General features: G+C 44.3%; 1 protein-coding gene across 4 annotated transcripts in view; it reads left to right on the top strand.

Annotated features, from left to right (window-relative positions):
• Nucleotides 1–12,904, top strand: part of arhgef6 (Rac/Cdc42 guanine nucleotide exchange factor (GEF) 6) — a 48,288-nt gene that overhangs the window by 2,883 nt on the left and 32,501 nt on the right. For all 4 annotated transcript variants that reach the window (XM_056274156.1, XM_056274173.1, XM_056274164.1 and 1 more), the window contains 6 exons: nt 326–410; nt 7,175–7,296; nt 8,239–8,443; nt 8,851–8,903; nt 9,345–9,439; nt 9,608–9,703. In XM_056274156.1, the coding sequence (XP_056130131.1) occupies nt 326–410; nt 7,175–7,296; nt 8,239–8,443; nt 8,851–8,903; nt 9,345–9,439; nt 9,608–9,703 (656 nt within the window). The remainder of the gene's footprint in view (nt 1–325; nt 411–7,174; nt 7,297–8,238; nt 8,444–8,850; nt 8,904–9,344; nt 9,440–9,607; nt 9,704–12,904) is intronic.

Here is a 12,904-nt window from a genome sequence, read left to right on the forward strand (position 1 = left end):
TATATATATATATATATATATATATATATATATATATATATATATATATATATATATATATATATATATATATATATATATATATATATATATATACACCTTGTCAAATCCCTGTCTGTGTATTGTTTGTGTGGCACTCCATATTCACTATTTCCCTCTCTTCTAATTTGTTCTTACTTGGCAAGCATCACTGCTCAGGTCTGTGCCTTCAGTGGAATTGGCTAAGTGATTTTAGCCCCCCCCCCAATCTACTGTGCATTTACTGTGCATCCAGGTCATATGAGAGGATGATGATTTGAAGGCATATTTTCTGTTTCTTTTCCAGGGGTTTGAACCTGAGTGCTTATACACTGGAGAGAATTTTGGCAAGGTCCTGACCACATTGTTAGCTGTCAATTTTGCCACACAAGGTAAGATTTGCAGAAGTTCATTCAGAGAGGATGGATCACAGTATCCCCCCCCCCAAAAAAAAGCATGCCTGAAGGAATTTGTTGTTAAAAAACCAGTCAACAAGGCATAACTAAACTATTGGTACAATTATTTAATACCGCCTTCGGACAGATGCAAGTTATTTAATGTTGCTAAAGGGGACTATAGATTATATTGTAAGACTTTTTTTAAGTCACGTACTGGATGCATTTTTATTGTTTTCAGTTTATGTGATTAACCCCTCTACTGTCAGTTGTTGGAAGCCCTAGGGAGGGGCGCTCAGATGGTTTCACAGCTATTCATGAGGGTTGCCCAGAGGATGCCTCTACTGCCTCTAGCATTGTAGGTTTAAATACCTACCATACAGATTTAACCATTATAAAAAATGTTGTGCGTGCGTGTGTGTGTGTGTGTGTGTGTATTCACATTTATGGTCTGTCATTTTTCACAGGCTTGATCCTTGGAGCCCCTGTGAATCACAAACAGGGTGTGTTCCTCACAGGCAGCTGGCATGGCAGTGTGTGTTTGTCTGTCATGCTGGGTGCCACATTTGCTCAACTGTAGCTCGATAGCTCATGTGCAGTATCCTGCTTTGTACATTTTATATTTTGTCCATGTTAAACTTTAACACTGCTTTTTACTAATTTAAGATTTGGAACAAGCTTCTTGTCGAACAGTTCACCCAAATTGACTGGAATTTATCTTTCAGCATAACCCCCCAAATGCTCACATATATAGCTAATGCAGTGCTTCATAAAAGTCAGAGCACAGGGTTTGTGTGGAGTGTGGTGATGCTGAGGAAGTTTTGGTCTCCCTGCGTTACTCTGGCACTTTGTTAGTGTCGGTAGGCACTGAGGGGGTAATACCAACCACCCTTTAGTCAGTAATACCCCTTTCACACTGGCCAGAAACCCGCAAAAAACCCCGCTAATGTCTGCCTTTGGTCAATGTAAAAAGGTGGATGTTAGCGGGGTTTTTTGGCCAGTGTGAAAAGGGTATGAGTTACAGCTGGAATACACCCTCCTGTGAGTCATTTGGGTTAAAACAAAAGCCGGGGGTTATTAGTCAGTTTCTCGTTCACTGTCTCCTCATGTCAAAGAAAGTTTGATGGTTGATGTGTAATTCTCGGTTCTATTGGGTGTGAGCATCTCATTTTATGTATAGGCAGGATAGTGCATTAACACCTAACTTCCACAGGTCATGCCACAACTAGAGTTGAGGTAAATTATGGTTTTTACACCGTAACTATTTACCTGAGTTTACCCTCAATCTTTCAATCCCCATTAATTATGACTGTCATGGGGTGATCAAAGTCTCGAATGCAATTAAGATTTTACGCTTAATTCAATTTGGACTAGTACCATAAGTCACTTGAGTTTTGGGATCTACTTTATATACAAATTTATTAGCACTGCAAGCTTTTCTTCAATCTTCAGACGGTGAACTTGTTTTGATGTTGATTAGTCACAGGAATGCAAAAAACTAGTTTTTCAGTGAATGTCGCTTTTTTCACATCAGTTTGGGTGACTTGTGTGAATCGTCCAGATCTAAGGAGTTTTTTTTGGGGGGGGGGTGTTGAAGGACAACTCTCCTTAACGATTCCTACAGTGTATTTCTGTCATGCTCATGTAAGTGAAGTACATTGAATAAAAAAAGTTCTACTCAACTGTCAGGACCTGTTGTGAGGACCTCACATTACTATGGAGTACATGGACGTAATTTTTTTTCATAAAGCGCAAGTGCGTTTTATAACTTGCATGTGCACTATTTAGTAAGTTGTACACATGCTTTACTAAAGCGCACGCCCCAACTGCGGTCAAGTATACCGGTGCTTGGAGCGGCCAAAAAAGACAATACAGTTGCAATTCAGCAATCCTTTCTCAAATTCAAATGACATTATAATACACATCATATATAAATAAATTTGGTAACACTTTAGTATGGGGAACATAAAAAAACTTAATTACTAGTGAATTAGTAATGATCAAGATGTCACTTTAGTATGGGGAACATATTCTAAGTAACAAAAACTTAATTTACAGTAATTTAACACTATTAACACTTGTAGTTTTGTGTTTTGTTATGTAAGAACAGACCATATTCATTAAGTGTTAGTAAGGGAGAATAACTCTTCTTGTGGTACTACCACCTTATAAAGTCCATACTAAGCAAAGCATATTGAGATGGTACTACTAATAAGCAATAATTCTGAGGTAATAGAGGGAAAACTCATAGTTAATGGCTTACTGGTTGTATAATAAGGCCATGCAGAATAAGGCATTAATGAGTACGTAATAATGACCAATTAAGAGCCAATATGTTGCTAATTTGCATGCTAATAAGCACCTAATTAATGGTGACTACGTTCCCCATACTAAAGTGTTACCATAAATTTTGTTGAATATGTGACGTAAATACTAATTTGATAAAACTTTTCATAATAGGTTTGCTGAGAAGCTGGATTTGTGCTCAAAATTTTCCTAACTATGACCACATACGAGGTAGTTCCACTGTATCCCAGAGTAGAATCAGCTCACCTGGACACAATGTTTAGTGGGAGAAACGTTTCATCACTCATCTAAGTGACTTCTTCGGTCTCAACTGACTGCATGCATCTCCAACCTTACAAACAATACAGTTGCATAACGTCTGAAACAGAAACAAATGATCGGTTTCATATGCAAATTGCCGTGACTGTTAACTGGAGTTACAGTGGCCATGTGTACTATTCAGAGGATTGGGGAATAGTTGGAATCACATAGATGGCCTATTTGACTCCCCGTTCAAACTAGCATTCCTCTGTTTGGGCATCTTCCGGGCTTTGACAAACGCCCAGATAGGATAACCACACTTAACCAGGGCCTGTTTAATGTGGGACTTCTCCCCTTCCCCAGCCGCTGTCGGTGGGGACGTTGGTAGCTCGGTGGTACGGCGTCCTGATGACTCCTAGTTTGTGCTCCAGTGGATGATGAGAGTCAAACCTTGAGTATGTGTAGGTTTACAGTAAACATCAACAATCAAATGTCCCCCATCACCAATTTCAATTTCACAGTCTAAGAAGGCTAACCAGTCATTTTTCGCATCTTTCCTGGTGAACTTGATGTGGTTGTGCAGAGTTAATGTGGTATGATCTGAGATTTAATTTTAATCCAGTTGTCATCCACAAATCTGAACCAATGGCTAGGTGGTGTCCCTGGATAGGACATCAGAGCCCTCTTTTCCACTTCCTCCATATACAAGCTGGCCACTATAGGTGAAACTGGGGAACCCATACCACATCCATGCCTCTGCCTATAGTACTGCCCCCTGTACTGTCATATATGCTATTGTATGTGAAGTACATTTGGTCAGTGTTAAGGGTAGCCCTATTCCTGAGGGTGGGGTCATCCTGTAATTTCATACGGACTACCTCTACCCCTTCATCAACAGGAACGCATATGAAACGAGACATAACATTGTAAGAGACCTTTGTTTCATTTGTCTCCATAACGATGTCCCTCACCTTATCCACAAAATCCATAGTGTTCTGAATGTGATGTTCATTATTGCCTACCAACAGGTTAAGAACAGATGCCAGAAACTTAGAGATGTTATAGGAGTTGATCATACTAACAATAGGCCGGAATGGCACATCCTGTTTATGTATCTTAGGTAAACCATACAGACTAGGTGTAGCTTCCCCTGGGTATAATCTATGGTACAAAATTCTGTCACTTAGATGAGTGATGAAATGTTTCTCCCAATAAACGTTGTGTCCAGATGAACTAATAAAACTTTCCGTGAGTTCCTTACCTGGATTATTGAGCATGCATAAAGACACCTCCAAGTGAAGGCAAAGAAGTAGTTCAACATCCAAACTGTGTTGTGGAAAATTATCACAATCTGAGTCTGGAATCTCATATAGTTACACAGAGGTACAACTGAAGTGACAGAGATTAAAGTGTGACTGTTTTGAATTAGTTACCAGGGCAGGTAAGACCTCACTTAGGCAGCCTGAGGGTGTGTTTTAAGGAGGGGTCATTGTTTGACATTGAGGACATAATTGGACTACATGTAGTTAACTACTCCCTAACATTGCAGTTATGTTACTTTTCTAATTCTGAAAATAAAAAACTTAATTTTCTACTTTTCTTATTGGCGCAGTTTTCTTTTTTAAATTTTTTATGGGCACGGTGATTAGCGTGGTCGCCTCACAACAAGAAGGTCCTGGGTTGAGCCCCGGGGTAGTCCAACCGTGGGGGTCGTCCCGGGTCTTCATCTGTGTGGAGTTTGCATGTTCCCCCCTTGTCTCCGTGGGTTTCCTCCGGGTGCTCCAGTTTCCTCCCACAGTCCAAAGACGTAGTTCAGATGTATCGGCCATACTAAATTGTCTCTAGGTGTAAATGTGTGCGTGTGTGTGTGTGTGTGTGTGTGTGTGTGTGTGTGTGTGTGTGTGTGTGTGTGTGTGTGTGTGTGTGTGTGTGTGTGTGTGTGTGTGTGTGTGTGTGTGTGTGTGTGTGTGAGTCTTGTTATGGACCGGCCTGCCCAGGGTGTCGCCCTGCCTGCCGCCCAATGACTGCTGGGATAGGCTCCAGCATCCCCGTGACCCTGAGAGCAGGATAAGCAGTTTGGATAATGGATGGATGGATGAATTTACTACTTAACATCTGTCTGTCCCTTATTGATCTGAGTTTATTAGATAGAATTTCCTATCTATTTAAGCATATAGCACAGGCCTTTGTCACATGGTTATGATATTTTACTGTCACTTTTTTTTTTTTGGACTTGGGGTAGCACTTTTTTTTTTCACCATACTTGTGTTTGCATCCCCGAGTCACACAAATTAGCAGATTTGATAGACGAGATGAGGCTTCTGTGTTTTGATGCGTAAACCTGAGGTGCTGTTCGTGTAGGCCAAATGTTTAATTATGGCATGTATATTTTAGATGGTTGTGTATATATTTTGTTGTAGCGGCAAAAGATAGTGGTAGCCACTGAGCTCAGATTGCAGAGGGCTCCTCTGGGCTTGTCTGCATGTGTGGAGTGGCATGTAGAATCCATGAGCCTTACCTGCAGTGCAAAGAGGGCTGTCTTTGTCCCGCTGCCTCGTATGCCCTTTTCTGTGCGCTCGGAACGGAGTCCCTCATCACCGAAATGCTATATAAAGTCTCAGTCAATGAATCGATTAGATGTCTACACTAGTTAATCCCACTCTTTCAGCCGGTCTTCATCAAAACGTGTAAACCTCCAACACGCTCTAATGGTCATGATCAGAGTTGTTACATCACCACACTTGACTGCTCCCATGTTTAATGGGGTTTGAGCATTGTTCTTATGGATTCTGTGATCTGTTGGAAATTTTGTATACATTACTGAAGGTACTAGGTGACATTGTTGTATTTCTGTGATTTGTTTAGAGATGTGACAGGGGACAAGGGTAGCTCACATAGTTAGCTTCAGACTGGGAGTCTGCCTGTGTGCCACTATTAAGAGGCTGCAGGGCTGCCATGTGTCACATTTCGGGTTAGTCACGGTAACAAAACCGATACATCAGTCACTGCAATTTGCAGAATGGTCTTCAAGCCACATTATAGCTGCTGTCCAGAGGCTCACATTTATTTTTCTGCAGTGCCTCAGTGATGACGGTGTGGAGGATAAGGATATGGATAAGGTTTTAAATTAGTTTAGTCTTTAATGCCCAGTGTAGCGACAGGTATGAGTGCAAGTCCATGAATACTAGGAGGGCATCCAGTGCTTTACTTGTGCCCCCATCCATAGGGTTAGTGGTTGTGTCAGGTAGGGCATCTGATGTAAAAATTTGCCAAATCAGTATGCGGCTTGACAAGACCATACCGGATTGGTCAAGGCTGCCATTGGTGCTGTGCCCTCACAGGGTACCGATAGAAACTGTAAAATCCGCTGTGGCGACCCCTGAAAAGCAGAACAAGCCAAAAGAAGAATTTACTGCCCAGTAACTATTGAAACATGGCTGTTGATGAGCAACTGAAGTGTGTTTCAGATGAGAGCAAGGTCTGGAAATGGATGAGAGCAAGGTCTGGAAATGTGTTTTTTTAAGCATACAACTATACCTTTATTTTAGTCATACCTAGTTTCATGTGATCCTTCTCTGCATAGTTTATGAGATAGAGAATACATTAGTGCTTTAAAAATGCTTCCCAACAAGTTTATGTGTTTCCGCAGTTTTGAGTGTTGTTAATTAGCGGGCCAACACACTGATTACATTGTGGGTTATTCCAAAATATTATGGGTAGACAGATTGATAGTTTTCATTAGTAGTTATAAATACTGACTGCCCCCCCCTTTGCAGCAGATTGATCAGTATATAGATTAACACTTTGGTTGGGGTTAGATAAGGTGACTGTAAAAAGAGCTGTAAACGTGTGTGTGTGTGTGTGTGTGTGTGTGTGTGTGTGTGTGTGTGTGTGTGTGTGTGTGTGTGTGTGTGTGTGTGTGTGTGTGTGTGTGTGTTTGTGTTTCCGCCGTCCCTGGGGCTGTGCAGAGGACAATACTCGGATGACTGATCAAGCTGTCAGGCCTGAAGAGAGTCTGCCTCAGCTCTTGTTTATCGCGTCCACCAGCATGTCCCAATATTGTTGTCCGCATTGTATGAACGTGATCTGAGGGTATTTCATTTATCAGCATCGGTGTGGTCATTACTCTTTCCTTCAAAGTCAATGTGATGTCGGAAGCTGCAGAGACTGCAACACTCAAATGTATTTCCACCCACATTTGTTTGTGTTGACAGACTGTGGTGCTGAGAGATCATGTCAGCAGTCTGGTGCTCCAGCTCCTAGTCAGTCCACCTCCTCACACGCACTCTCCTCTGCCAAGTCCAAAGGCTCTCTGCGAAGACAATCCAAACCAGTGGTATTCTTTCACACATGCATGCTTTAGCGCTACCTGACTTTCTGCTTGCCTCCCTGCTCTCTCTCTCTCTCTCTCTCTCTCTCTCTCTCTCTCTCTCTCTCTCTCTCTCTCTCTCTCTCTCTCTCTCTCGCTCATTCTTTGGTGTTGTGAAATATTTAAATTAAATATTGAAATATTTTGTTCTTCATTGCAAGTCAGAAAAAAACTACCCAAGTACTTTGTTGCTCTCAACTGTTTGAAGTGCAAGACAGTCCAACTTGCAACCTTCAAATGCAAATAATCAATGCCTAGTTGACTCAGCTCAGTTAAAGGGATAATATAAGGCCCAAAAAAATTTGGTTAAATTGCAGAAAATTGGGGTGTCTGGGTAACGTAGCAGTCTATTCCATTGCCTACCAACACGGGGCTCGCCGGATTGAATCCCTGTGTTACCTCCGGTTTGGTCGAGTGTCTCTACAGACACAATTGGCCGTGTCTGCGGGTGGAAAGCCGGATGTGGGTATGTGTCCTGGTCGCTGCACTAGTGCCTTCTCTGGTCGGTCGGGGCACCTGTTCAGGGGGGGAGGGAGAACTGGGGGGAATGATGTGATCCACCCACACACTACGTCCCCCTGGCGAAACTCCTCACTGTCAGGTGGAAAGCGGCTGGTGACTCCACATGTATCAGAGGAGACATGTGGTAGTCTGCAGCCCTCCCTGGATCAGCAGAGGGGATGGAGCAGCGACTGGGACAGCTCGAAAAAGGGAGGTAATTGGCCAAATACAATTGGGGAGAAAAAAAGGGGGACATTTTCCAAAAAAAAAGAAGCATTGCAGAAAATTATCAGGGGATGTCAACACTGTTCCTCAGCACATGCACAGAAATACATTTTAACAATGTACCAAAAGAGATTTGCCACCGTCACGCAACATGAAACGACCACCCTCCACCATCTCTCACAGGAAATGTCTGAGAACGGCGGAGGTGGGCAGCTGATGGTGAAGGCACGCTTCAACTTCAAGCAAAACAATGAGGACGAGCTGTCTTTCAACAAGGGCGAGCTGATCCTCGTCACGCGACAGGAGGAGGGAGGCTGGTGGGAGGGCTCACTCAACGGCAAGACCGGCTGGTTCCCCAGCAACTACGTTCGTGAGGTCAAACCCTGTGGTACGTTGGGCGACACGATATTGATGATACTGGGGGGGGGTGTTCATTGTGATATGAAAAGCAATGCATGTCATGTTGATGCAGCTGATTCAGCTGGAATTAAATGTCCTCACACGTGCAGCTTGAATTTTTGGCTAGGGAGTTGCATTCACGTGTTGTGCCAGTTTTTTCCAACCCCCCCCCCCCCAATCAGGAAGATTTTAGACCTGAAACAACGGGGGAATGTAATTAAACTACCTGGCAAAATGGAACTAGCGGTACCGGTGGTACCCAAGGACCAGTCTGAAAATCACTGCTCTACCACATCAGAACATCTCCTTATGGCGAGCCATTTTCTTCAGCGTAATATTGTATATTTGTCTACAATGTATGGTGAAATTCTTTGCCATCTGTCATCCCCTCCACAGAGAAGCCAGTGTCTCCAAAGGGAACGCAACTGACCAAGAACTACTTTAGTGTGGTGAGTGTAGAATAATGTAGGACAGATCCATTGTGAATCCAAAATGGAGATGCAGTTGGTGTTCTGCAAAGTTGTTGTTTTTTTTCCATAGACATAATTGAAACCTCAGTTGGTATTCACAATCTTTTCTATATTTCATCACCTATGATAGTTAAAAATAGTGAGGTTAAAGGTGTTTTTTTTAATAGCTTAATATATTTTTTTGATTGTCTTATTGTGTTTTTGATAGTGTGTAAATAAACACAACTGAAATTGGATTGAAGCCAAGCATTTACAAGGCAGTGCTGATTATCAAAAGATTTGTGAACATTAACGGTAATATCAACCACATTTCCATACAAATTAAACTTAGCAGATTCTGTTTTTGAGTGTTTTCTTTTAGTGTGATTGTTACAAAAGAGGTTGGTGTATGCAGTTAATGATTGTGTTGTACTCCTTCAGGTGGTACAGGACATCTTGGAACATGAGCGGGAGTTTGTCAAAGAGCTACAGACGTTGCTCAGTTGTTACCTACGAACCTTGCAAGCCAGCGACAAGTAAGGCTGATGACACAGAGCACAATTTTTTTTTTCAATGATGAGTATCTGATTATTTTCAACCTTTTTCTTGCTTGGCAAATTGCAGACAGCAATCAGCTGGCTCTAATTGGTCTGTGAGCAGTGACATCTCAGTCCATGTTAAATGTCTTGAATGTGTTCATCCAGGCTGAGCAGTGCTGACAGTGCCAGCCTCTGTGGGAACCTGGAGGAGATCCTCACCTTCCAGCAGGGCCTCTGTGGGGCTCTGGAGGAATGCACCAAGTAAGATATGCCTCACCTGCACCTTTCGGCATTCTCAGGTTGTACTCCAAATTATGTTTGATACATACTGTGAGACGGCCACAGACTTTGTCTGTTTAGTACAATATTTTCTCATCTAGGATACTTCAACAAAATATCAAACTGAGTTGGTACCTGTTATATCAAGATTTTATCTAAAGTCTTTGCATTCTATGTGATGTTCAGCGATATGTTTTATCATCAAAGTTGTCTGCAGTCAGTGGGCAGAGTTATTTTTGGTTGTCATAGGCTTTAAACAAGTAGCTTTCCTATTGTAAAATTGCATCACGCCTTGATATGATAAAACCAACAAGGAGCGTACCATGTTCAACAGAAATGATCCATTAGAAACACCTGGTAGACTCACATAATGTTTTCTGTCACATGACTGGGAAATTGGTGTGCATAGCACACAGATAATTATTGTGTATTACTGTTAAGTGAAATAGTTTCTCAGCATTTAGACTATTAGAAGTCATAAAGGTACAATCCGCAATTGATGCACACGGCCGCTGTCTACCCCACTTTATTCATGGTTTTGGTCAGACTGTAAATGCTCTCATCTTTATTGGTTTGCAAATGAGAAAACCAGCTAATGCCACATCGCTTTTAGTTCCTTTTGAGGCTTTCACTTGTCTCCATTTCTGAAACAGATATGCACTATTGACCCGATGGCAAGGTTGTCATGCTTGTTTCTGTCAGTAGAGCACTCGTGTTGTCACAGTTACTCCACATAAATGGTGGTGCATGCCATTACAGTATGTACCTTTTAACATGTATGGTAGACTGAAGTCTGACTGAAGGCTATGGTCGCACATGTGTGAATGCAAGCAAATGACCATCGCCTCATCTCATCTTCAGCCGTTTTTCCGGGGTTGGGTCGCTGTGGCAGCAAGCTAAGTAGGGCACTCCAGACGTCCCTCTCCGCAGCAACGCCCTCCAGCTCCTCCTGGGGGATCCCAAGGCGTTCCCAGGTCAGATTGGACATGTAGCCCCTCCAGCAAGTTCTGGGTCTACCCCGGGGTCTCCTCCCAGTAGGCCATGTCTGGTAAACCTCCAAAGGAAGGCGCCCAGGAGGCATCCTAATCAGATGCCCGAACCATCTCAATTGGCTCCTTTCGATGCGAAGGAGCAGCGGCTCTACTCCAAGCTCCCTCCGGATGTCCGAGCTCTTCGCCCTATCTCTAAGGCTGAGCCCAGACACCCTACGGAGGAAACTCATTTCAGCCGCTTGTATCTGTGATCTCACCCTTTCGGCCACTACCCAAAGCTCATGACCATAGGTGACGATTGGAACGAAGATTGACTGGTAAATTGAGAGCTTTGCCTTCCGGCTCAGCTCCTTCTTCGCCACAACGGTCCGGTACAATGTCCGCATTACTGCTGATGCTGCACCAATCCGCCTGTCAATCTCCCGCTCCATCCTACCCTCACTCGTGAACAAGACCCAGAGATACTTGAACTCCTTCACTTGAGGCAACAACTCATCCCCAACCCGGAGGGTGCAATCCACCATTTTCCGATGGAGAACCATGGCCTCAGACTTGGAGGTGCTGACTCTCATCCCAGCCATTTCACGCTCAGCTGCAAACCGCCCCAGTGCGCCCTGGAGGTCGCGTTCTGATGAAACCAACAAAACAACATCATCTGCGAAGAGCAGAGATGCAATCCTGGGGTTCCCAAAACGGACACACTCCTCACCTTGGCTGCACCTTGAGATCCTGTCCATGAATATCACAAACAGAATCGGAGACAAGGGACAACCTTGGTGGAGTCCGACATCCACCAAAAACGTGTTTGACTTTGTGCCAAGAAGCTCTCACTTTGGTTATACAAGGACTGGATGGCTTGTAGCAACTGCGCCGGTACCCCATACTCCAATTATCGGAGCATCACATTGCTCAGCCTCCCTGGGAAAGTCTACTCTAGGGTGCTCGAAAGGAGGCTCCGACTGATTGTCGAACCTCAGATCCAGGAGGAACAATGTGGATTCCGTCCTGGTCGTGGAACAACGGACCAACTCTTTACCCTTGTGGAAGTGCTGAGGGGGCATGGGAGTTTGACCAGCCAGTCTACATGTATTTTGTGGACTTGGAGAAGGCTTACGACCGTGTACCCCGGGGCACACTGTGGGGGGTCCCTCTTTTTGAATATGGGAACCACCACCCCAGTCTGCCACTCCACAGGTACTGTCCCCGACCTCTACGCGACACTGAAGAGGCGTGTCAACCAAGACAGCTCAACAATGTCCAGAGCCTTCAGCATCTCAGGGCGAATCTCATCCACCCCCGGTGCCTTGCCACCGAAGAGCTTTTTAACTACCTCTGAGACCTCTGCCAGGGATATGGGTGGGGCTTCCCCTGAGTCTTAAGACTCTACCTCCTCCACTGAGGATATGTTAGTTGGGTTCAGGAGCTCCTCAAAGTGTTCTTTCCACAGCTCGACAACATCCCCAGTCCGGGTCAACAGTTCCCCTCCCTGGCTGAACACAGCCTCAGTCAAGCCCTGCTTCCCCTTCCTGATTTGCCAGATGGTTTGCCAGAACTTCCTTGAGGCCAACCAAAAGTCCTCCCCCATAGCCTTGCCGAACTCCTCCCACACCCGAGTTTTTGCTTTTGTGACCGCCGAAGCGCAAGCCTTTCTGGCCTCCTGGTACCTGTCTGCTGCTTCAGGAGACCCCTGGGCCAACCAAGTCTGAAAGGCCTCCTTCTTCAGCCTGACGGCTTCCCTCACCACCGGTGTCCATCAGCGGGTTCTTGGGTTGCCGCCTCAACAGGCACCAATGACCTTTTGACCACAGCTCCTGCCTGCCGCATCCACAATAGAGGCTTTGAACATGGCCCACTCAGACTCCATGTCCCCAGCCTTCCTCGGGATACACGAGAACTTCTTCTGGAGGTGGGAGTTGAAGACCTCGTGGACAGGTGCCTCTGCCAGACGTTCCCAGTTCACCCTCACTACACGTTTGGGTTAAACAGGTCTGTCCGGCAGCCTTCCCTGCCATCTGATACAACTCACCACCAGGTGGTGATCAGTTGACAGCTCTGCTCCTCTCTTCACCTGAGTGTCCAAAACATACAGCCACAGATCTGATGATACGACCACAAAGTCTTATCATCGATCTTTGGCCTAAGGTGTTCTGGTACCAAGTACACTTATGAACTACCTTATGTTCGAACATGG

Source organism: Lampris incognitus, chromosome 1 (genome assembly GCF_029633865.1).
Source record: "Lampris incognitus isolate fLamInc1 chromosome 1, fLamInc1.hap2, whole genome shotgun sequence".
Taxonomy (NCBI): Eukaryota; Metazoa; Chordata; class Actinopteri; order Lampriformes; family Lampridae; genus Lampris; species Lampris incognitus.